Raw genomic sequence first — 26,477 nt, forward strand, 5'->3', positions numbered from 1 at the left:
CAGAACACAACAAAAATTAATTCATAAATACAGTTGGAGACACTGTGTGCCTAAAGCCTCTGAGGCTGTCCTGCATTCACTAAATCTTTCAAACTGCACTAATTTATCTGTTCCCACAGACTGATAAAAGACTAGAGCGATGTTAAATATATTACACTGGCTAGGAGTTCAGTAAGACATGGTATAAGCCTCTCATTCTGGCCTCATTCAATTAGCAGGCTTCAACAACATCTGACTTTTCTATCTTCTTGAAAAAATAATAATAAAATCAAAAGATACTGGCAAATACTGCCTTCGACGCAATTTTCCCAAATATATTCACACACATCTCAATGCAAAAGTCCTGATAAGCATTAAGACTGCTCTCAATTTGCAAAAGTCTGTTTATTAGTACTCCTGACATATGTCACCCAGGTCTGTGTGAGTTCAGTGATTAAAACAGGCAGGATTCAATTAACCCTACTAAAATAAACAGGGATGTCATTCTGCATATAAGGTCTTACATCAGAAGTCATACGTTAAGAAACACTTGCCATTGGCTTACCAGAACATCCAGTCACATAGGGCAAAGGCTTGCAGACATTCAAGAAAAATGTTCGCTTCTTCGCTTCCTTTGAAGTGTCAATAGCAACCCATGGCTCACCATCTTTGCTCAAGTCACTTAAATCATACTCATTGCCTGCAGCATCTGAAAGAAATGTGGTATATACCCTAAGCTCAGAGATCTCATTAATACTTGCAGCACTACTGTGTTTGAAAGGATACAGGCTTCACTGATGAATACACAATTCAAAGTAATTTTCAGAATCATATTAGACATCCATTGAGAGAATATACTGTTGCCCCCCCCGACGTGCAGGGCCACAGGTGGCACCCTCCCACCCCCCCCGGATGCAGAAAAGGTCTATGGCAGATTTTGGAACGTTCAGGATGTCCTCCCAAGTTCCTTAAAATGATCATCTCACTCTATGAGGATCAGCACGGCCAAGTCAGATATGGCAATGCACTTTCTGAGCCCTTTCTAATAACCAGTGGTGTGAAACAAGGCTGCGTTCTTGCACCAACCCTATTCACAGTCTTTTTCAGCAGGATGCTCCAAAGGGCCACGGCAGACCTCGATGATCAGGACGGTATCTACATTTGATATCGTACTGATGGAAGCCTATTCAACCTAAGGGGACTGAAAGCCCACACTAAGACCTTAAACCATCTTGTCCGGGAGCTGCTTTATGCTGATGACGCCGCCCTTGTGGCCCACACAGAAGCAGCTCTGCAGCATTTAACATCCTGCTTTGCAGATGCTGCTGAGCTCTTTGGGCTGGAAGTCAGCTTAAAGAAGACAGAAGTTCTCTATCAACCTGCATCTCAGGAAGTCTTCCATCATCCCCATATCACCATGGCAAATCAGAGCTCAAATCAGTCCAGCAGTTTAATTACCTAGGTAGCCTCATCTCCTCAGATGGCAAGATTAAGGGAGAGATAGACAACAGATTAGCAAAGGCATATAGTGCCTTTAGAAAGCTTCATAAAAGAGTTTGATGAAATAAACACTTGAAGAAAAGTATAAAGATCAGTGTTTACAGAGCCATAGTGTTGTCTACTCTCTTATATGGATCTGAATCATGGGTCATCTTCCGCCACCACCTGCGACTCCTAGAACGCTTCCATCAACGCTGTCTCCGTACCATCCTAAACATCCACTGGTCAGATTATGTGACCAATACATCTGTTCTAGAACAAACAGCAATCACAAGTATTGAGGCCATGTTGCTGAGAACACAGCTGTGTTGGGCAGGACACGTCTCCAGGATGAAGGACCACCGCCTCCCTAAGATCTTGCTTTATGGTGAACTTGCCACCGGCTGCCGCAAGAGAGGAGCCCCAAAGAGAAGATAAAAGTACTCCCTTGAAACAACATCTCAGCCTTGGTCGGATTGATCATCATAACTGGTCTACTCTGGCCTCCAATCGGGAGGTCTGGAGACACACCATCTTTAACGCTGCTGATGCTTTTGAGAAAGCACACAGGATCACCCTTGAGGAGAAAAGACGCAGAAAGAATCGTGTCTTGCAGAATATACCACCTAAGGAGTCTTTCTGCTGTGCCTTTTGCAATCAGACATGTCTATCTCGTGTTGGCCTTTTTAGCCACCAGCGCACCTGTAACAAACGTGGGTAGAGCCCTCCCCAAATCTTCGTTCATGAAGCCTAGCCATGATGATGATGATGATGACTGTTGCCACTAAAACATCACTATGCCAAATGCAGAACACAGTTCCTTTGACAGTTACTTCCCAAGTGTAATTACTCCACAACTAACAGGTGCATTTTTACAGAGGCCAAGAAAAATGAACTCATTTGCTTCAGAGCTGGGCTGAAGCACTACCCAGTCACGATAAGGACTAAATATTTTCAGTCATTATCCAAATTAGCTTCTTGCCTGTCTTTGTCATTTAAGTCTGCTTCAAACAACTTACCTCCTCTCCCACCCTACAACTTCTACAAAGACTTTAAGTCTTACAAGTGTCTTCACAACAGGTATTCTTAAAGCCCTCCTCTGAGCAAAAGTTTGCTGTTCAGTTCATCCTTCCAACATTTGTTGGATAGAACCCTCTCAAATTCAAGATACTTACCTGTAACCTGACAGTCTACAGGAGCAGGAGCACAGGCCAGAGCTGTGTGAAACTCAAAAAAAGTATCATGGATGTCCAGCACACTGTTTACCTCCTCACGCACAAACTTAAGCTCTCCAGGATACGAATCATTACAAATGAAAGTCACCACGAACGTGTCTGATTTTCCTGTAAAACAAACATTTACCTGCTGATGGTTCAGTTTGGAATATTTGAATTTAAGTTCAAGCTAACAACTGACTTCAGAATTTTCTAGCCGTTTCTTTTTACTCACTGCTTCAAGGAAAACAGTACCTTATATTTTATGGGGTTTTAGCTGTAAATATGCAAGCCTTCTTTAGAAAGCTATGATAAATTGCCTAGCAACCACAACTGCCTCTCCAAATAGAACACCAAAATGCCTTGACACATTTCAAGAACATAATTCCTTTCACTGAACTGTGTTCTCTGGGTCTTCAACATATTTGAAGAAACAGAAAACCTATAAAATATCATCAGCAGTACCAGCAACCTCTAAATTACATCACAAGTAGCAAAGTTTTGTGTTTGGAGGTTTTGTTTGTAAGAAGTTCAGTGTAATGACTGCAGAACAAATAATACTGATGCTATCTAAGCAGGATATGTTAAGTTCTGTTTAGTTCTCAAGAAATGACAGTTATGTCAGGGAGTAGTATTTGTCATCAAGATTTGTCAACACCATTTGTGTTATCAAAATGGTAGATGCAGAAGCATTTGGGGTTCCTGAATCCAAAACCTTCTGTTGTTAAGGTGTCCTGTTCCTTTCTATGAAGCTCAGTTTCAGTACAATTGGAGAGCGGGTAAAATCTAAAAGCTAGATACACATTTTTCATTAGTCTTATCTGCAAACAAGACTTAAAATTCATGAAGTAGGCGTACATGAAGTACTAGAGCACTTATTTAAGAAATTCCATGCAAGAGAGTACATGCTTACTAAAAAAATGACCTTTCAGATATGAATCAACTTTACAGAACATTATTAATGAAACTGAAGCTTAAATCTATTACTTCGCTCAGAAAAAGAGCCAGAGTTCATTTTGCTTGTTTTCCCAATTTGACTATCCATTTCTCCTTACAAGGACCAGTATTTTTCATCTGCTCAGTAAGAAAAAAATAACATATATACTGTATTTTAGTCTCTTTTTTATAGTTTTGAAATGCACATGTATTACTGAAAACTGAACCATTACCATTCTACATGATTTTATTTTCTTCTAAAATTTCCATATGAGCTAGTTTATTTAAGCAACTAACACCAAGCCAGATAGATTTCACTATGTTGACAAAGGAATACTGACCATTCACACTAAGTTTGTACAATATGACCATCCATTTCCACTTCATATTTCCTGAACTCACCTAATTCCACACGAAGAGGACCTCTGTAGGTAAGAGTTAGAAACCCTTCACTGGATAGATACAGGGTTTTGTCCAATTCCACCAGCCTCACCAACGTCAGATTTTCTGCTTCACATCCAGCAGCTGTTTTGCCATCAATTTTACCACAATCTGGCATGGATCCACAAATGTTTAGCTAGAAGTTTTGAAAACATGTGGAGGTACATAGTATTAACTGCAGAAATTAGGTTCACATAGCCATTTCTATATCAGTAAAACTTGCTTGCCAATAACTTTTTCAAACAACATAGTTGTCCTGCAGTCTGGAAATGACAGACATTTCAACTATAATACAGTAACAATACTCTCAGTCTCCAGCTTAGAGGGTCCACAAATTCTCCCCACTAGAAGTGCAGGATGTGGTTAAGCAAGTTTATTCTCACACTAAGAAAGAGACCACTTTGGTATTATTTGTGACAGCCTAGGACTACTGATACATGCATATTGCATTAAAAACACTGATATGGACAGATTAAATCCCTTTCTAGGTTTCCCCTATCAATTTCTTCAGCATCAACAGATAAATTGGCAACAGAGTCCATAAGGGCAAAATCATGCATAGCCTGAAAAGCGTGGCTACCTTTTGTTTGCTAAGAATCAGAAGTTCAGTGCTTTTAAGACCATCTGAGGTGAATGCAGTTATCTTCCATTCCTGCCCTCAAGCACAATGCTCTCCTGCCAACTCATATTTCATAAAAGGACTGAGTCAAAGTTCCACTTGCTCACTAAGCAAGACAAAAAAATGCAAAAACAGCACTCATAAGCAACAGATTGTACAATCAAAATCCTTACCAAGAAGTTCTTCCCACTGCCAGTAGCCAAATAGCCTTTTTCAGAAGCTAATGGTTGCAGATTGAACAGAAAGCCAGTGTTTGGATCTCGCACAGAGCAGGACTGGAAAAAAATTTATAACAGAATTATTTTCTCCTTCTGCATTTCTTCCATTTAAGTTTTACCTCTAACTTTTTACAAGAACCAAAGTAGTGATTTACACATACTCCTAGCCTGCATATCAATCAGCAGCTTAATTTGGTCAATTCAAATACAGCTCAGGCGGTAGCAACACTTCATTCAATTCTTTTGCACATTTATTCAGTTCTTTTTGTCTGCTGACATCAGTCACATACCATCATATTTATATGGAATTTAACAGATCTATCAGGTTAGCTAAGAGAAAGAAAATTTTAACTGAGGGTTGTTTCCACACTAATGTGTTTGTGTTGAGACCTGTAAAGTAGAAGCAACTGAGTAGTTTAGCATGAAAAAAAGAAAAGTCTCCTTTGATGATCTGTACAAAACAAGGATAATATATACATATGCCCTTACATATAGACTCAGTTTGACTAGCAACATTGTAAGGGAATGGAACATTCCATGCTAGAGCAAGTAAACTGTTCTCAAGAGAAAGCACCTGAATACTTTGGTCAGAGGTTACACATTTCAGGAACACTTCAAAAAGAAAGCAACAATAAGGTATCACAAGACTCAATCATGACCTAAGACTTCACTGTACTCAGTTTTCTTCAAAAGTCATTTAAGCACAGTAATCAGGAGTGTTAGAAGAAAAGAGGATGTTGAGACTACAAATACCATTTACATTCTTCCTTTCTCACCTGTGAATCATCTTTTGTTTCCTTGATTGGACAAGCAGCCTCAGTTTCCCATATAAAAGTGGCCACACAATCTAGAATAGCGATAAACCTTGGGCTGCTACTCTGGAAACAGATTGCAGAGAGAAAACCAGAATAAGCGTGATAACCAACACTTTCTCACGTTTGAGATACCACTTGGAAACTGTCAGGTTCTTCTAAAAGACTTCACTACAAATGCACACAATTCCCACCCTGCTTCCCTCACCCCTATTTATTTTGAAGGTCACCACTGAAAACTTTGTCTAGTTAAACACTTAACATGTCATCAGGCATTAGCCAAGAACTGAATCAGACATCCAAATATTCAGATTAAATTCAATACTGAATCTAGACAAGCATAACCAGATCTTGCCTCAGTTTAAGCTTTGAAGAGTTTTGGAGTACAATACATAGTCCGTGATTTATTAAAAAAAAGTAAAAGTAAAGTAACAGAAGTCTGCTAGCTGAGGCAACAGGATAACAGGAGTATTAATTATGTACACTTTATTTCAGTGTTTTCAGACAAAAGTAAAGCAGTTCATAACCCCTCAAAGTCACAGATTTTTCACCACACCTCGGGCTAAAGAACAGGTGATGGGAGTAAGAACTGCAGACTCACAAAACCAGTGCAAGTCTAAGTCTAACGATCCTCTCAGTCTAAACTTCACTATGTGGAGTTGTATCAGCAAAAACTTCAGATTTAAGAATCCTACAATCAAAAAGCTACAGAGGATGCAGAACCTAAGCCTGAAGATTCACCTTACGATATTCTTCCCCTTAAGAGGATCCACAATATTTGTAAGTAACTCTTCAGTTTTGAGTCCCTGTGTAGTTTTCATGTTAATTATACTCGTCTGAAATATGACTGTCCACGAAGGCTGTTAAGTTTTTATCTAGTTATTACTTAAGATAAAATACTTAGTCCAAGAGACCTTCTTCTCCAGCATCTACATCAGCTTTATTTTTACGTCTGTTTTAAATCCTCAAGAAGTTTCCCTTGTCACGAATCTGCTGTATACTACACATCTTCATGTGGCTTCATGTTAAAGGATGGAAAACCTACTATGATAAAGTAATAACTGAAAGATCATTTGTCCTTACAAGAGTGCCCCTGGAACAGATAAAGTGGATGGTGGTGGTATAAGTAGTTTGCTTTCCATCAGCATTGATGCACACAGAGCCATCTGCATAGGTGAGAGAAACGTGTCCGGGTCTTTCAATTACTAGTCCTTTGCTGGCAACACCAAGGTTGCTAATAGAGGTGACTTCAGAGTAAGAAACCTAGAAGAAAAGCATGTCAGCAATTCTAAACTCAAGTGAGGAGTTACAGACACAATCAAAAAGAAAATACCTACTACAATATTCTTGTATACAGAAGGTTATGTTGAGAGTTTTGAAAATAACAAAGGTGTAGATACCCCCACATTTCTCTCCCATTCTGTATTCAAGTTTCACGTATTTAAGACAACCTACAAAAGCAGGCATGGTTTGATATTTGTTGTTCTTATTTTTAGTACAATAAGGTGCTCGTAGTGCTTCACAACGGCCATCTTCATCTCATGAGCCACATAGCTTAGGAATTCAGGGAGGCCTATGTCTTGTGCACTAGTTAGAATTTTACTTGTACAGCTTTCTAAAACACAGTATGTGGAAGCCTCCATGTGTTCTCATCATTGACCTTAGGGATTTGCCATGCTTAGCAAAGCCTAAAAATCACTAGCAGAAAACAGTAGATGTTACTACCAAGGTCCAAAGTAATCTTCACTTTTTCTAGATAACTGGTGTCTCCTATTTTTAAGAAGCTACTTTTCATAGCAGCAACAAACAGAAGAAGACACCTCCAAAACAGCTCTGTCCACAGACTTCCACCTTTTTTAAAAGTTTAACAACTCTGCATTTAGGTTGACACAACGTTCTCACTTCTTACTCCAGTGTCTTGAGCAATGAAGTAATGAAGCCCTTAAGTGACTCCGCGTGTCAAGTACACAGCTTTATGCAACAAGGACTATCACAAGCACAGGGAACTAGTAATAATTAGCTCAAGTGCCATGATGGCAATGACCAGCTTCTTCAACAGCATGGAGGGAAGGTGTTTTAAACAAGGAATTAGGACAGCTTAGTGAGCTTCTAGTTCAACTTTCCCTGCAGCTCTCCCTACTGCAGTCAGGCCATGGGCAAAGTGTTCATTCAGCCTTTCAGCTGTTATCAGTTGTTACACCTCAGGGAAACACAGAAGTAGAAACCCATAACCATCACCTCCCTCCTTTTTTTTTTTATTTGCTTGGGAACAGCTGCATAATGTACTCCTCAGAGCCAAAAACAGTTTGGGAGAGACGGGTGGAGGTGACAAAGAATCTTTAAACGCATTTTTTTCTACAGTTCAATCTAAAACAAGCCAGAAGCAAAATAAAATATCCAGAAGAACAGCCTGTTTCTAAAGCAATGCTAGAAGTCTCTGAGGCCCCAGCAACTAATACAGGAGAGATGTAGTTTGTCTGCCTCTGCAACACAGGGCAAAGAATCCTGCATGTTACACATGACACTGTAAAAATTAAAACTTTAGCCTTTAAAGAGGAGGACAGGAGGTCTACCATTCTGCTATGATTATGCCATCATTATGGACACAGAATATCCTTTTGGACAAGAAGCCAGAATTCATGTGTCTGTCTTCCATACCCCTTAATGTCACTTATGTGGCAAACCAGCTCTGAGCTGGGATGGAAAGGCTACTCACAGAATCATGTCTATATTCCATCTGACAGACAGATGCTCGCCGGTCACATCCTGGGACAGCAATCAATGGTCGACAGACATTTATGTAGTACTTCTTGAGCTCATTTGGTCTTGAATTATCCATGGCATACCAATTTTCACCTCTCTTCTCAGATTTTGCTAATCTGAGCAGGATGAGAAAGTTCTGCTCTAAGTACACATATTTTTCATAGTCTCTTTAGCTTTCTCTGTCAGTCTCAAGAAACAGAGCTACCATAAGATATTTCAAAGTAACTTTTCCCCCTCATGTTTAAGTGCTACAATTAGAAAGAATACTCCTGGGAAGCAGAACACAGTTGAAAAGGCAGTAAGTTTTTATAAACAAAACCATCCCAAAAAGTCAACTTTCATCTTAGGAGGCAAGTCAACTTACTAGAAGGAAATACCGTCTTCATTTCAACATACTTACAGTTAAGACTGCCACAACAGATGAAGTTTCTAGTGCTGTCTGCACAGGAAATCAACTTCATCCAATGCTATCACCCAGAACACTAAACTAGAATAGTCAAGTTATGTTGCATGTTACTTTCTTACCTTGACAAGTCATATTGGTCCATGGTGTTGGGATCAGTCACAACACATTCCAGTGGCATTTCAGGACAAGCATATTCAGTGTACCACTTGAAGTTGTAGGTATACTTATCTTCTACCTAAAAATCAGCAGAATAGGTCCGTGAGGCTTTCCACACAGAACACGGTGACTCACTATTCCTTTATATATTAAGCCTATTATTTCCCCTTGGTTTTGGGATATACCTTCTCACACTGATTCTTGTAGGTCTGGCCTGCTATAGAGATTGTCATCTGCTGTGTCATCAAAACTACTCTTCCCCAAAGTAACAGAAGCAGAGTAATGTAACTGCTGTCTGCTGTGTTACAGTACACAGTCCTACCACTTGTTACTTTTCAGCCAGTTTGGTTTTTTTCAGCTAGAAATACAAGACAGTCAAAAGCACTAGTAATTACATGGCCAGAGACTACAGGAAAGTGAAGAGTGAATCAGGAATCCAGATCCAGGCAAACAGCTTACTGTTCAGTGACCAAGGTAAGCTTTATGGTTGCAACAAGAGAAATAACTTTCTTTTAGTCTGCTTTATAGATACTGGTTATTTCCACACATAGAGTTCTCCTTGTACTGACCTAGTAGCAATTATTGCCTGTATTTTTTTATGGATAGTCTTCCTTTATTCGTATAAAACTTTTTACCTGATATTCAGGTTGACCTATTCCAGCATCATGGTCACACAGGAAAGTTATAAGGGTAGATCGCGGTGTTTTCTTCTCATCGTTGTATGCTGTACCATTTTTGTAGGTCAACTGAATCAGGCCATCATAATATGAAAGTTTGGAACTGGGTAGTCCAAGACTCCAAAACTGATCCTTACTGGAAAAGAAAAAGCGTGTTTTGAGACTGAACAGAATGCAAAATTAATTCTGTCTCTAAGAGAAGTCTTAAAAATAGTACTCACACAGGTAGTTTTATAGAAGATACCATAATAAGATATAATAATTAAATAAGGTTGATTAGACCTAAGTGAGCTGGGATGAATAGGATGCTGCCAAAAGTATGCATAAAACACGAACAGGTGTCGTTCTTTGAAAAGGAAAGTATATTGCTTAGATATCCAGACAAGTTTAACACTCCTTTCTCTAAACAAGTGACAAAAACATCAAGTTCTCATTCTCCAAAGTAGAATTCAAACTGCAGACACCCTAATGTTGGGCTCAAACTGGCTTCATTCAACTACTGCACAGGGAAGACCTAGCACTGCACAACAGTTCTCAGCTAGGTGTTTCTTTACTCTGACTTAACACTGGCTCTATCAGACCTATATTGATCACCTTCCTCTGGAGAACACTTTTAGGGTCTGCAGTGAACTATCCTTGGCTGGAGAGTAACTCAGAGACAACTCAAGTACAGCATACCTCTGGCAACAGGCTGACCTGGAACCTGAAGTGTACAGATACCATCTCAGTCATAGTTCATAGAAGATAACAGCAATGATACTGTCGGAGTAGCAGTACACACTGGGCACAGGAGTTTTAGTAATGGAAATCAAAGAATAGTTGAAGTTGGAAAAATCTCCAAGATCATCAAGTCCAATTGTCAACCTAGCGCCACCACCACGTTCACTATTACACCATGTCCTCAAGTCCATATCCACACATTTTTTGAACACTTCCAGGGATGGCAACTCCACCACTTCCCTGGGCAGCCTGTTTCAATGCTCGACAACTCCTTCCATGAAGAAAATTTTCTTATTATCTAATCTAAACCTCCAGTGGCACAACTTGAGGCCATATGGTGCAATACCCAAGCTCTGGGCTCCACCTCTGCATAACGCAGTCACTACTCCTCCCAAGCACAGCAGTGCTTCTTTAGGCCAGCTCTTGGAATACAGCTGATCTGAATCTCTGGATTGTAGGCTGTTTTAATACAGCTGTAGCAGTTAATCTACAGCTTACAGGTCCTATGGAAAACATAGGGGGGAGCAATGGGTACATTCCATCTCAAAAGCTAGCTGTAAGCAAGATTACATGTCTGTGCACTTTGCTGGAAATAGGTGGCAGTGTAATTACTGCAAATTACACGTAAATTACCAAAACCTATTACAGGCAGCACAATAATTATTTTGCATGCAAATTGTTCAGTATTGCACACAGACAACATATCATGCAACAAGAGATCTACCACAGACAACAGAACTAGAGTTACTCACCTTTGCGCTACTTGGCATGCTGCTGATTCTGTGTGACACAGCTCATCAGGCACACTGCCACAGATGTTTATGTAAAACAGGTATTCTGTAGTATTAACTATATAGTGTCCATTTTTCTTGGCCAGAGGTGATAAATCAAAAGAGAAGCCTAATGAGTAAGGAATAAACTTTATCAGTTCAATTTTATCCTGCCATCTCTCACAGGGTTTGATTCTGCCAGTCACACAGCTAATTCACCTCCCCCTGAATAAGCCTCCTTCTACGTAATTACTGTTCCAGAAAAAAAATGGACATACTAAAAGTGTATTTTCTTATAGAGAGAGATTTACTACAGTAAAATACACATTATATCTATTTTCCTACATATACTAGGGGTACATTAAGCTCGTGCTGTTTTGATCTTCCATATGCATGTAAAAAAACCTGTGGGTGCCTAAAGTTAGGCTGAACTCACTTTGCTCTTGAGTATCAAAATGACTCAGTGCTGAGGCACAAGTTCTATCCTTCCTGACCTTTCAGTTTGCTGAACAGAAATACATACCTGCCTGAGGGTCAGAGACTTGACAGTTATCTCCTTCAGTTTTAGACAGGACACACGCAGCAGCAGTATACCAATCAAATGCATATGAACATTTACTCTCAGACATCAAGATTGGAGCACTTTCTAGATCACCTGGTATCAAAAGAGTAATGTGTTATGCATACAGACAGCCAGGTTGCCAATAGGAACTAGGAATTTAAACCTAAGAACACTAGCTTCTCCCCAAGAGTAGACCAAGACTAACTGTTAAAACACCACTGCTCTGAAAATAGAACTAAAATTTTTTTCACAAAGTCTTTGCATCCTCCTCCCCAAAATAAAAGCTTAGTGAAGATGCAGTGCTCAATCTGTTCCTGAGTACTATCACAATATTTGAAAAAACGTCTGCTTTGATACACAAACCTGGTATTTTACTATAAAGTAATTGCTCTATTGAGAAGTAGTGCATAACCTGTTCCTAACAGCCACCACACTTGGAGGTTTCAAATTCCTCAGGCTGAGGTAGAGGAACATAGGTTTATTTCCCTAGGAGATGGTCAAACTAGCAGGCTATTATATCAAGATGAACAACAGTAACTTCTGCAAATGTTTCTGCTTCCCATAACTGTCAGCAGTTTAGATACAACCCAAACCTATTGGATACTTTATTGGAAGTTAAAGTATCTGATCTCCATTGAGAACCAGTCTTTCCCATCAAGGGAAAGAAAATGCTTTGTGCAGCTTCAAAGAGCAGTTGTATAAAAGGTAAATAGAACTAAATACCTACAATTACATTGTTATCATTCTAATAAACAAACCATAAGCTTCAAGCTTCTGCTAAGAAAGAGATAAAAGACAAAAGCACATGCTAGTAGGTAGCACTCATATCTGCGCTTATTATATGATCTTCAGTTCTTAGCTGGATCAGAGAACAGGGTGCAGATGTTCTCACCTGGTCTGCACATTAGAGTGATGACACTTTTGATTTGTTTGTTAGGACCACAGCTGTCTCCATTTGAATAGATAAGTTGAATATTTTCTCCAACCTTTATAGGAGAAGATACAAATGTTCCAAGATTCTTACTCTTGTTTTCTTTATCTGTAAAGACAATAAATACATCACATTCAATTCTCTGAAAAGAAGTGAAGCTTAGACTATTAAGATAGTAAGCCTTTCCATTCGTCTAGTTATAAAGACAGCCTATCATTAGGAGTGCGTTTTTACCTCACCAAAACCATGCTACAATGCCTGGAGTTCCTTAGTTAGAAAAGGCTACTTGCATTATTTCTTCTAGAGTCTTTAAGAGCACGAAAGAAACGCTCCTAACTTCTGTTTCCTCATATAACTGAAGGCACTCAGGGCAGCCAACTCCACTTGCAGAGGAAGTGCCAAGCCTTCAGAGCCTTAAAAAAGAACGAACAAAAAAAACTCCAGAAATACCACCAAACAAAACCCCTGACTCACCTACAGAGCAAATAGCAGCACCATCTGGACAGCTGGAAGCTCCTCCTCTCTTCCACACTTTATGGCAGACATTGATGTAGTAATGCTTCCTTTCTAACTCCGAAAAGCTACTGTCCACAGCTTCCCAGTTCTGGGCTAACTCTGAAATACAGAGGGTAGTTAAGAACAGTTCATCTGGCTTAATTGTTCTTGCCTCTCCATGCCAAAATGCCTCTTATTACAGAGGAACCACATCTGTGGGATGACCTCTCCTTCAGAGCATCTCCAGCACACAAAAGCCCTGATCTCAGCTCAGGTTACACCTGTATCTGCTCCATGAAGCCACAGCTGCCAAATCCTGCATTTTCTGAATGGGTCCAAAGGTGTCCCCCTTGCACAAGCCATTGGGCAGGAGCTGCTGAGCCATGGTGAACCCTACCTGGCACAGGTTTCCCCTAGAGGTGGTGGATGCCCCATCCCTGGGAGGTTCAAGGCCAGGCTGGATGGGGCTTTGAGCAACCTGGTCTAGTGGAATGTGTCCCTGCCCATGACAGGGGTTGGACTAGATGGTCTTTAAAGGTCCCTTTCGACCCAAATTGTGATGCTGTGAGTTAAAACCACTTAAGATGGCAGCAACCAAGGCAGTCATGGATATGGCTACTTTCACAAGGCACTCATCCTTTTGGGATGAGGGATGCAAAAAACATTGTAGAAAATTCACTAAGAACAGCAAAAGCTGACTGATGTTCAGCTAAAGAATTGACCAGAAATGGCATGTAAACTTAGGACAAAAGTAACTGAAAGCTAATTTTCATTGCCATACCTGAACTGCGGGTAAGAGGTGACAAGTCATAGTGTTTTCTTTTATCAGTAACTCTGCAAAGGAGATCTTCTTTCTCTTGAATACATGCATATTTTGTATCCCAAGTAAAAAAGTAGGTGCAGTCCACTTCACCAGTGAACACTGGAGTTCCTTTACCATCATTACCTTAACATGGAAAATAGATAAACAGATGTAAGGGTTCTAGCGGGGGAAAGAGAGAAGGAAGGAGATTTAAGGACTAGTAATGAGCAAGGAAGATTAAAAAAAAAATTAATTGTTGCACAGGACTTGTGTTTCTGATATTTTACTGTTGGCTGAGAAAAAAAAGACTTTCATACCTCCATCTTCTCAATCTTCGGTGTAAATTTATACTAGCGGTGCTACTACAAGTACAAAACAATTCTATCAGCCAACAGAAATTAGTGCTTACTGTAACAATATTTATTTCTTGTGTTTTAGCTGTGGCTCAAAGCAAGCATTCCTCTGAGTATAAGGTCTACTAGCAAGCACAGAAGTCAAATCCTGAGCAGAGTCACCACAGCTTGTTAAACTCACCTGCTGTTTCATTGCACTCGAAGTTTATGACAGTCATTCTCTGAAAGCCAGAACTACATGCATCCCCGTTTGGATAAGTTAAAGTGAGATCCCCATCAGAGTATCTGAGTAAAAAGCCAGTTTTAGACAGAAACATGGGATCAGACACAATCATACAGTGTTCTTCACGTAAAAGAAACCACACTCTCATTTATTCATTAATTTTCTCACTCTAAGGGAAAACAAATGCTTGTTCAACATTAATACTGACATTTCTACTGCAACAAAGGTTTGCATCCACTGAGTTTTCTGGTCACTTTTCATTAATTTCTATAGAGTTCAAAGAATGCTCTAAAGCTACTCTAGGTGTGGTGAAATATGTATTCTCATTAGTTTATTGTGTGGCTATTTTTGCAGGTGAAGGAAGTCCTACTTCCTTCAAGATCACGTGCTTACAGACAAAAATGGAAGATCATATCTAGGTGAATTAATCTCTGCTTTAATCTCATGCCAACTGTTGTCCACATATGCCCCTTGAGAATCAGCTTCTTCTGCTGTCACCTGACACAGAAAACTCAAGGCGTGCAAGAGGCAGTACAGCACAATCTGCAATTCTGACAAAAAAAGTCAGTGAAAATCTCTTCCTGTCTAGACAATGGCCTCTGCACACCTCACTGGCTCCTCTAATTGCTAATGCTATGTTGGTATACTTTTGAAGTTTTTCTACCAAAAATGAGCAAAAATACTTGCATTTTGTGTCAAATATTGCTTACATGACAAATAAGAGCATCAAAGTAGGAAACAAAGACCTGTCAAATCAGACTAGTTAGAAGGACTAAAGAGCATTTACACACCTTAGTGTTTGGTTCTGAAATCTTCCTGCCACTTTTTGCTGGTTACTTGAAGGTTTTACTTGGCAAGATGAAATGTATTCTGTGCCGTCCTTGCAGTTACCTGCAGTAGTTTTCCCACATACGTTCAAGTAAAAGTAATACTCCTCCTTGTCATCTTTGGCGACATATGGCGTGACATACTCTGAATAAATGACAAACAGAAAAGTGTTCTAACACGCATCAGAACAGACATGAAACTCCAAATATCTACGGAGGACATTTTCTTGTCTCTAAACAAGGAACCGCAAAACTGGTTAGTAACAACCACAAACAAAAAAGAAAAATAGTGAGCTTACCAGGAAACTGAGTAAGCGGTCTTAAATCAATGGAGATATCATGTTGCTCATTAGTAAGAAGACAGTCCTTACTCTCCAGGTAATCCCTGTGACAGGCATATTCAGTAACCCACTCAACTTCATACCGGCAATTTGTTTTTGCTGTGAGTTTGGGACCTGCACTCTGATATGGAAGTGAACAGAATTTAAGTTATAAGTAGACTTATTTGAAATATAATTGTTAAAGCAATAGTGTCACATTCCTTTAGGATCAGTAACAACTACTTCACCTGTAAATTGCTTAAGATGTGCAAACATTGTTTCTAACCTCTCAGAAACAGCTGCTGAGAAAAAAATAAAACAGGTTTTATAAATGATGTGGCAAACTAGTTGAAGTCTAAACAGAAGTATGGGGCATTAGCAGATGGACAGCAGAAGTAATAGTGCTTTAAAAAGCACTTTTACTTAATGTGGTGGGAAAAGTGGAGATGTGAGCCCAAATGGCGAAACACAGCTTGGATTGCCTGAATTGTGTTTGCCGCAGAGAAGTCCACAATGAGAGGAGCAGAGATCAAGTGTTCTTTGAAGGCAAAGCAGACTTTTAGACCCTGGTGTTTTAGCAACTTTTATTCCCTCGGTTCAAATCAAGACTGAAAGACATTTGAGAACTCTTCAACCAACACTTCTGTCAGATGAGTTTTCCATAGCGAAATATTTTTGCACATCCTGGAAGAAGCAGTTTTCCTCGCTTTGAAGTGAAACATTAGAAATCCACTTCGTATCATAAATCTGTCTTTCTGCCATCCACTAGAATAACTGGCAGATACACAGGTATGTATGAGGTAAGCTACAGGCACAAGTATCATTAATAATACTACCATACTACAAGTGTGCATAGCTGTAGCAAGGCATTACAAAGTCACAGTAGACAAGAGCCTATGGTTTGTTTCTGCAGCAATGAGGGTGAAGTATGGTACCTATCCAGGTCAGATGATGGACAGAACATTAAACCAAGAATTAGCTAGACAAGAGTTCCTCCTTCACTAAACTGCAACGAAAAGCATCACTGCATGAAATGGCAGACCATTAGCAATAGTCACTTTGGCCCAATTCAAGCTGTGTAAGTTGCTGAAATTACCCAGCATCACAACAAAGTGATCATCATACTGCACTGAAGCTAGGCTAAAACAATGTCCTGCAAAAATTGAGTTGTGGCTTAACACTAAAGATTTTACTTTACATTAAAAAGAATTCAGGAGGCTGCTCAGTGACTTTTGCTATGCAATAACACTTACTAGCTTTTCTTTTTCCCCTGAGGAAGGACAGATTAATAAAGAAGAGTTACATGCAACAGCTATAAGCTATAAGATTTCACACTCTTCATAATCTACAAACCATGAATATTCATGTTTTCCTCAGCCCTGAATTAAAATGAAAGATAAAAATGCACACAAAAGTCAAACAGTTAAACAGCAAAGTTACCTCTTCTCCCCTCTTCGATGGACAAACAAAAGTGATTGTCACTGCTGGGTTATGGCCTAGGCAGAAGTCTGGCTTTTCTTTATCACTATATATTCTCTCATAACTCAATACCAGCCTAGAAGTAGAAAACAACAAACCAAAAAAAAACAATTAAGACACTGTGAACTGTACAGAAAAAGGCTATTTGCCCACTCCCTGATAGATACTCAGGAAGAACATACCAAAGTAGCCCTGCTCCTGAAAGCAACTTTTATGGGGGTTCTCATTCCTTCAGTCTTACAGTTAACAAAAAACAAAGACTCAAACAGTTCCAGCAAAATTACTTAATACAGTATCCTCTTGCACCCCAGTTAAGACTGTGCTGAATGCCTTTTAACACACATTGTAGCAAGAATTTAGCTGACAGTCACAAAAACACTCTCAGCTTTCTGCTCAAACTGCTGGAGAGGAGACTTGGTAAACAGTCTTGCAGCTTTTGAAAGTAATAACCACTCCAGTTTACCACAATCCTACATTTTACCACCTCTGTATGTATAAACTCTTTCCATTCTACCCCCAGAATTAAGAGTAAGATGAACCCATCAGCAAATTGAGAGGAGCAAGGCAACTGGATCAGATCAAGTGAGGCAGGAGAATGAAACATGATAATTATCTGACAAGGAAAGACAAAGAGCAAGGCAACTTGTCTGAGAGAGCAAGGAGATCAACACAACTTTCCAACTAAGCATTTATGTTCTATACAGTTTAACAGGCAGAAAGCTCGCAGAAGGGTGACAGTCTGGCTTCAGGTTAGCCACACCTCCAACTGGCCTTTCTATACCTGAGGACACAGATATATAACTGCCTTACTCCCTTCCCAGGCCACCCTAGTCTGACTGAGCATATACAGTGAATATTCCTCAAGCAATGAAGAGCTTTTTAATTCTAAAGGGGAATAAGATAAAGCCTGCTTGTCAGGCACTTTTATAGAGTACTAGTTGCATTTAATATTAGAATAAGGTTGTGCTTGCTTAGATATAAGCTTCTGCCTTGGTACAGAACATGTCAGCCACTTAGTTGTAGGGCTTTTCACCCAGCATGAAACAAGGACTAACAATTTCATCTGTAAATTAAAATAAAACCCTCAACCTTATCACAGACAGGTCAGAACCTTTGGTCTCCCTATTATTTGTTTATTCTGCTTGTTTTCTTCAGCTTGCATCTGAGATAAAACAGTACTGCAGCAGTCAATGGGGTACTATTGACCCTACAGACAAGGTAAGCGGGCTCAGATGACCCGAAGATCACAAAGATCAGCATGCTAAGTAAGTCCCCTGTGGCACATTGGATTGAGTGCTTTTTTGGCTGGGTTTTTTTGTTTGCTTGTGATTTGATTTTGTTGCAGTTTTGTTTTTATTTCAAATTTATTTCCAGCAGAAAAGACAGCAAGCAGAACAGAAGCAGCAACGAGGAAACAGTTTTTTGTAGTCCCAGCTTTGCCACCACCAGGATAATAAGCCTTGCATTGTTTATCGATTTCTTCTGTTAAGAACTCATTAATGCAAAAGACACAGAAGGGCAACATCTGGCCCTATTCTCAACTTTTAAAGTACTTCTGGGCAGCAGAGCGAGTCAAGTACAGTGCATAAAACCACTGAGAGTCAAACGCATTAACCCCGTGGGCCCTCAGACAGCAGGCAGACAGGGTCAAATCTCACTCTGCTGCTTGCGGGCAGAGAACACCAGTTCTACACTCAGTTGTGTAGTCTCACAACGAAGGAGAAACTTTGATCTGTTATAGCAGTACAACAGAAGGCCTGAAAAAGACTGCTCTGACAGTATCTGAAGAATTTTTTCCCACCAATGCTTCAGCACTGGAGTGGTATTACTGTTAAGTTTTAGAAGACTCATCTGTTAGCAAGAATATTGTTTCCAGCCCAGATGACTGAGAAGTATCACAGTAGTATCACCAAAAAAATTACATACCTGTCTTTGCCGTGGAGTTTCAGCTGTTCCTTTGGATGACCAACATCATATGCCTGACCTTTGTGTAACAAGCAAGCAGCACTGCCCACAGGGCAGTTCTTGGTCTCTCCACTTGAACTTCCTGGTTATAGAACACAGAAAATAGATTATAAAACTCAGTTTCTAAGCCCTGCTCTACCACCTGAAATATCCTGCCACTTTATTTGTGGGTTCACTTATCATTCATTGCTTTACCTTGTTTAAAAGTACTTTTAAAAAATGGGCTACACGAAAATGTGAGACTGACAAAACTAAACCTGGAGTGCTTATGTTCATGCTGCCCCAGTTTTGGACAGCAAATTCATCCTTTGTGCCAAAGTAGCTGCAGTTAGTTGCTTGTACAGATGCTGGATACATAGGGCTTTGAAAACTTCTAGAAGCATGCCAAGTATTTCTTTTTTTTTTTCCCCTCACAACACTAAAATGATACAATTGACAGATAACCCCTCCTCAAAGGGAAGGCTCTTTTCCTTCTTTGGTTCTTATAAGTCATCTGATTCAAACCTGACAGCAAAAAGTTTCAGATTAGTGGGATGTTTAAGAGAATACACCTGTCACTAGAACTAGAAGTACAAAACCCTTAACAGGGGCAACAAAATACCTATTTAACTGCAGAGTAAAAAGCACAGTGGAAGTACACAGATAAACTAGCCTTTTCAGTAAGTTTCAAATACATGATTTTGCTGGTTTAATTCCTCATGTATACAGCTTTCAACTGATATCAAAATGCTAGCTATCCACCAGTACTTATGCAAGCACCTAAACAGTATTAGAGATGCACCTCAGGACGTTCATCAGGAACTGAGCAACAACCTGGAGTCAAAAGTACTAGATTTAGAGCGCATGAAGCCCTATGAACCATACTGGTTCTACTTGGCAGCAAACAGACACAGATACAAGATAAGCTGCGCTCTTCCACTCAGTCCAGTGTAAGTCACTTTTTCTAACAGTATCTGCCTATTCAGAAGGGGTGTATCTCTGACCACCTCAATACTTAGGGAGTAAGACTTGGCTTCACAGAAAGGAGCCTTCAAATCATCAAAAGTAGCTTGAACAAATAGTGTAAGTCTTAAAATACTGATCCTTGGACATAGGACAACCTTAATAGAGACCCTGGCAGAAAGCCACACTACAAGGAAGTTGTTATACACTGACAGGTGACACAAGCAAGCATTCACACCTAAGTCCCTGCAGATGTTTATGAACAAGGAATCATCATCATCAGAATCATCCACCAAGTAGCGTCCTGAAACTTGAATGAGAGGATTCAAGTCATGTTTCTTCAAATCTTCATCAAACACATAGCAAGGGACCTAGAAAACAACAAAAAATTACAGGCAAACTATGCTACACAAGTAGGGAGAAGTTATGAACAGGCACATATGAAGCCCCGATAGTATGTGGAAAAGGTTTTTACTTCTGGAAGCTCAAAGTTAGACATGCTGACTTAAAATCAGGCATCCGAAGTTAGACTGTTTTGCTCTAGCTTTTAGAAGAGTTTTACCATAAACAACCATCCTGTGTGCAGAAAATGTTGAAGAGTTATTTAAAATTCTCAGCTCTGCCAACCTCAACATATATGCTTTATATACCTATATATACAAACCTATATATAAACATAGGTTTATGAAGTTGTTGGGATTAATTTGGGGTAGGGGCAGGAAGTTAAAGTCATCCAATATGTGAAGAGTAACTTCTGCATGGATAGTACATAGATTACCTCTTTCACAGGTTTAAACAAGTCTTTCTTGCAAGCCACAAAGGTCCTCCATTCAAAATAGTGCACACACTCTGTTGCTGTTACAAACTCAGGGGTACCCTATTTAAAGAGGGAAAAATCCAAGTTTGAAAAACAGACTTCACTTTTATTTTACAGTAAGAAGACAATAAGAAGTTCATTCAAGAGATTAAGAAAAAATGAGCACACCACAGAACAAGGCATACAGTTTCTTAATAGCATTTGCTAACAGCAAGTTGTTATTTAACAGCCTTTTTTGGGAAACTCAGGAAGATGGATGATGCCAAATCCTTAGCCTGCATATGCACCAATACTCAAATTAATGTGTGCCAGTCGTAACATGCAGTAACTGCACTACATCTTTTAGAAGTGCTCACGATGCCAATTCATAGTGGTAGAAGCATCAGTCACATCTACTTACTAAAAAGGAAAACACCAATAGAATTGCATATAAATATGTGAACACAGCAAGACAATGTATGTTTACCATGTTCCCTCTCTTTTAGCCCACAAAAACAACTGATTAGCAGCCTCTTCTGCTACACAGAAAGAATACCTCTGATCTCATCTACTTATTTTTACAGGCTCATGTTATACACATTTTTATATATCTCAAGATGGCAGTTGTGCCATGGTTCAGGACTTCATGTTCAACTCAACAGTTCTACTTCAGAGAAAAGAAAACAATCAAATTTTTCACTTTGCCTTCCATCACCTCAGCTAGAAGCACTTCAGCATGTTTAAACTGATTGCCTCTCCATTTAACCCTGCCATAAAAGGCGAGGAAAGAAGTTGTTCCAGACACTCTTACAAAATCATTTTACTAGGTCATGTGAAGAACAGGTACTAGAACTAAGCTACCTAAAAAACAAGCCTGAAGATTATGATCTGGTGTTACAGCTGAAGTTGAGCAATAATTTTTAATTTAGTTTAGAGAATCATGTGCTAAAACAGAACAGGAAGCATTTAAATCTCTGCTGCATTGGCACTTTGTTTGAATTGGCTAGATTTCCAAGAGAGGGTGTCCAATAGCACTGTCAGTGCCAACAGCAGCACTAATAAATACTTCTCTCTGGTACATAAATATGTAAACTGATCATAGTCTGTACAGGAAACCAAGCTGTGTTATCTCTTAAGCATGTGGGGGGTGTAACTCCAAAGTCAACTGCATAAACACACACCCCTAGAAAGTTTTCAGGGATCTCCAATCACATCAAGCAGATTCTCACAAACAACTAGTTCCTCAGAAGCTCAGCTGGATGTATAAGCACTGTTAGTTCAACAACGTAAAGACAAAACCTAACACTCTGTTGTCAACTATGCTGACCCACAACAGAGGTCAGCCATTTTCCTCAATGCTGTTCCATTAAACAGTCATGCTAGGGTCCACAGCTGAGGCAGAGCCAACATTTAAACAACAGCTCACATTGTTATGGCACCCTGTACACTTTTGACTCATTCCTCCATATTACGCTAATAAACTACTACAATGCAATCCCTGTAAAAACATTAGCCCATGATTAGAGTTAAACTGCAGATCTGCAACTATTTTCTACTGGGACTGAATTTTGAAAGTCCAAGTAAATCATGACCTTAACACTAAAACATAACTGGCTTTTCTTTAAAGCTAGGAAGTTCAGTAATTAGTACATCCAAAAATACAGCAAGTCTCCCTAAAAAGCAAGTTAGAATTCTATTTCCATTGAAGAGCAGAGGATTTAGACTTACCAGTGTTTTCCCACACAGGAAGTTAATACTGCTTTGAATTTGGTGTTTACTGCCTTGCTGCAAGCAGTCACGTGTAGTGTTGAGCTCCAGAAGACTTTCAGAAACACTCAGCAAGCCTAAGTCACCTAGGGTTTAAAAATGGAGGGGAAAAAAAAGAAAGGGTGTTATCATAATATAATAGCTTCACAGAAGCTCAACAGACAGGGGCTAATTTCAAGCACAAGGTATACAGACATACCAGTCTACCTGAAGACAATGCAACTGAGGATGATCCTTGTGGTTCTTCCAATTTGAAAGCTTGGATCCAAGTTAAGATAGTGTTTGAATATCTCTAATCACACTCCTACCTTTTAGCAAACACTTGCAATCTTAAGCAGTACAACAGCAGGTGCTACTGCAAACTAGTCACTGCCTTAGGAACAAGGGCTACAGGACTCCAACAGAAAGCTGTTACCAACTAGTTTCAAGCACAGTTCACTCCTTCCTCCTACCAGCTTCTATTTATCAGCTTCCCAGTCTTTATGCCATTTATACAAATAGCATTGGCACAAGATGAGAAAGAGTCTATCAGAGTGCCTTGGCTTGGAAGGGACCTTTCTGCAATGAGCAGGGAAATCTTCAACTATTTCAGTGCTTAGAGCCCTGTCCAGTCCAACCTTGAACACTTTCAGGGATGGGGCATCTACAACCTTTCTGGACAACCTGTTCCAATGCCTCACCACCCTCATCCTAAAAAATTTCTTCCTTATGCATAGTCAGAATCTGCCCTCCTTTGGTTTAAAATTATTACCTCCTGTTTTATCACTAGAGGCCCTGCTAAGTCTGTCCTCATTCTTCTTACAAATACCCTATAAAAACTGGATGGCTGCAATGAGATCTCCCTGGAGTCTTCTCTTCTCCAAGCTAAACAACCTCAACTCTGTCTTCATATGAGAGATGCTCCAGTCCTCCTCTGTGAGCCTCCTCTGGACCTACTCCTGCAGGTCCATGTCTTTCCTATGCTGAGGACTCCAGAGCCAGAGGCAGTTCTCCAGGTGGGGTCTCATCAAAGCAAAGAAGAGGGGTAGAACCACCTCCCTCAACCTGCTGGCCACACTGCTTTTGATACAGCTGGCTTTCTGGGTTGTGAGTGCACATTGCTGGCTCTACTTAATCTTAAGTCTACTTAACAAAGAACCCACTGATGCCTCGGGACTGGCACTGCCTGCAGACAAACCCAGCACATATCTATTGCCTCGGTGCAAAACCCCTCCATTTCCCATTCCCTTTAGCACAGCTTGTGTGCTGCATGAAGACTGGGGTCAGTGCTGCATCACTGGATATTCCTCTCCTCCACAGCACTTGACATGAAGAGGAAAGGTGGAGCACATTTCAAGTCATGATGAGCACCAGCTCAGGCCAGTGAAATGTTCCTGCTCAAACCTGTTTTGGTTAGTATTAAACACCAAGTCCTTTTAGATCGTACATGGTAACTCCAGCCTGTCTACTTTTTTTGATAGCTGGATTTTAATTCTTCAAAGAGATTGGCTTAAACTATAGAGAACACCATAAAACGCATTTACCAGCTTCCCCCTTTCCATTTTTGTTTATGTCTACACTAAGGAGAAAGCCAGTGATCTGTAATCATTGCAGATAGCAGTTTTGCACCTAGGCCAAATGTTTCATCCTAAAAACGCTTGTTGGAGCTTTGCCCAGTCTGTTATCCCCTTATGGAAGGCAAGCAAAACTATACTGCATCCAAGTAATATAGTCGTAAAATTAAAAGAAGTCAGAAAACTAGGCAGAAAGATGATACATGTGGTTTCTACCTTTTATATTTCCTGTGTTACCAAAGGGTATCTTCAGGTTTTATGAGTTCCAGCACTGATGCTAGCCAAGGTACCATGCAGCTCTCTTAAACCTAAGAGCTACATATCACTTTGAGAGCTGCCACTCCTTGCATGGATGATATTTAAAAACAAAACAATTGTTTGCAGTGACTTTTTTTTCTGAAAGAACGAACAGAACTGATTAAGCCCATATATGAAGAAAGCTTACAACTTTAAGTTTATAAGCTGACTAATTGCCCTTCTCCCAAATCAAAGTCCTTTACCTGTACCCCGAAGCTGAGTGCAGCTAATCTCATACCATCTGGATTGCTTGAAGATAAATATGTGGGTTTAGCTGTCTTAAATAACTGGAATCTACACTCGGAATTTACACTGGCCTAGACCTGGATCAAAGAGATTCTTCTTCTCAATAAGAGTGACATTTTTAATTTTTTAACAAGTAAGAAGTTTGATAATCCATTAGCATGATTTAAACTCAGTGTGATGATGATGAAGCTCCAATGCAACTAGAGGCAGTATGAAGAAGCATGGCAGGCATCACTAATAAGCCTCAGACAATCATGAGCAAGAACAAAACTAAGACAATTTGACCAATAAAACAAAGCAAAATTCAGTGACAATGTTAACTGCACTGCCTTGATTTCTTAATTTATTGCAAGGTGGTTAAAAACATGGCCTACTTTAATAGGATTTGCGGATTAACTTTTGAAAGTCTGTTCAAACAGCCTCTGCAAGACCACAGTATATCTGTTGCTAAATCCTCTTCCACTCAGTAGCAGTCAAGCAATAAGATATTCAAGGTTTGCATACAGAGGAATATTTGATACTGCTCATAGTCATCACCCAGCTCTGTTCTTCCTTCCTCTTTCCATAAGAAATATGGAACAAAACCTACACAAGCCTCTAGTTCCCACACTTCCATGAGAAGAAGAGACCTCCTCAAGCTCACTCCAACTCACTGTCACGTTACAGTCTCACTTAAAGCAGCATGTTAAAACAGATGCTCAGATGCTGCTTTCTTTTCTAATCCATAGGCAACTGAAAGCCTCAACTGCATAGGAGTTGAGACCTACATCAGGAGGAAACAAAATTCTTGCTGTACATTTTAGGAATGAAACATTAACAGCATCAAAAGCTCTGAGGTGTCACAATCCTCAGAGAGGATGCTACTACATGCAATTATAGTTTGAACATAAACGTGATCTAACCAGTCATCCCAGAAAACTGGGGTTTGGATATACCTTTATTCAGGCACTCAGCAATTCTGTAAGCCTGGGTTCCAACACTAACAGTTTGTTTGAAAAGCACTGATTGACCCCAGACTGAAAACAAAGTATCTCTGTTAGCAGAGAGGCAGGGGGAGAACAGAAAGTAATTAGCTGCTGTGCATCGGCATACAGGTGAGAGACATCTGCCTCCACACCATCTTCCAGCAGTTCAGGCTCAAACACCTTTACTGAAGCCTCACAGCTTCTTGTAAGAACTGCCTGCCAATGGCAGGCAAGACTGGCAAGCATGCTAAATCAGACTTTGGATCTGCAGATACTAAGAGGCAGTCTGAAGAAATACTATTCTTCAGAAAGCTATTGCTTTATTCTAATAGAAGTAACAGTCAACTATCAGAAAGCCTTTTGATCAATATTCATGTATTATTGTTTCATTAGCCAAAACAGAAAAGTAACTTCGAAAGTGACAAACATCCATGAAAATAAGTACACAAATAACGTTCAGAGCACAAGGTGCTTCTGACTGATAAAATCATATGCAAGCATGTGGACAGGAATATGCCAGCTTCGTATTTAGATCAGCATGCACAAGCTCACCACTCCTCAGAATACCAAGGACATCTGTGATCTACTGAAGCAGTCACCAGCTTTCACAAGTGTAACCGAAACCACAGGGCTGCTTGTAATTGACTTCCTTTCTGTGTGTAACAACTTAAGGATGACACCTCAGAAGCATAGCAGTACTCCAAGTCTGCATTACAGAGAGCAACCTGACTGAACAAAATGCTGAAGCATTTTGGCAGTTTAGG

General features: G+C 39.9%; 1 protein-coding gene across 1 annotated transcript in view; it reads right to left on the bottom strand.

Annotated features, from left to right (window-relative positions):
* The window catches only part of IGF2R (insulin like growth factor 2 receptor), a 56,538-nt gene that overhangs the window by 22,016 nt on the left and 8,045 nt on the right, over positions 1–26,477 (bottom strand). Inside the window, exons 3-24 of the mRNA XM_018077729.2 lie at positions 22,614–22,738; positions 20,868–20,966; positions 20,328–20,460; positions 19,109–19,229; positions 17,144–17,258; positions 15,683–15,845; positions 15,348–15,528; positions 14,515–14,618; positions 13,960–14,124; positions 13,158–13,298; positions 12,645–12,791; positions 11,714–11,845; positions 11,173–11,320; positions 9,659–9,836; positions 8,987–9,102; positions 8,415–8,577; positions 6,782–6,961; positions 5,663–5,764; positions 4,842–4,943; positions 4,011–4,185; positions 2,634–2,801; positions 545–688 (exon numbers count right to left, since the gene is read on the bottom strand). Coding sequence (XP_017933218.2) covers positions 545–688; positions 2,634–2,801; positions 4,011–4,185; positions 4,842–4,943; positions 5,663–5,764; positions 6,782–6,961; positions 8,415–8,577; positions 8,987–9,102; positions 9,659–9,836; positions 11,173–11,320; positions 11,714–11,845; positions 12,645–12,791; positions 13,158–13,298; positions 13,960–14,124; positions 14,515–14,618; positions 15,348–15,528; positions 15,683–15,845; positions 17,144–17,258; positions 19,109–19,229; positions 20,328–20,460; positions 20,868–20,966; positions 22,614–22,738 — 3,102 coding nt within the window. The remainder of the gene's footprint in view (positions 1–544; positions 689–2,633; positions 2,802–4,010; positions 4,186–4,841; positions 4,944–5,662; positions 5,765–6,781; positions 6,962–8,414; positions 8,578–8,986; positions 9,103–9,658; positions 9,837–11,172; positions 11,321–11,713; positions 11,846–12,644; positions 12,792–13,157; positions 13,299–13,959; positions 14,125–14,514; positions 14,619–15,347; positions 15,529–15,682; positions 15,846–17,143; positions 17,259–19,108; positions 19,230–20,327; positions 20,461–20,867; positions 20,967–22,613; positions 22,739–26,477) is intronic.

This window comes from Manacus vitellinus, unplaced genomic scaffold (genome assembly GCF_001715985.3).
Source record: "Manacus vitellinus isolate BGI_N305 unplaced genomic scaffold, ASM171598v3 scaffold_4_pilon, whole genome shotgun sequence".
NCBI lineage: Eukaryota > Metazoa > Chordata > Aves > Passeriformes > Pipridae > Manacus > Manacus vitellinus.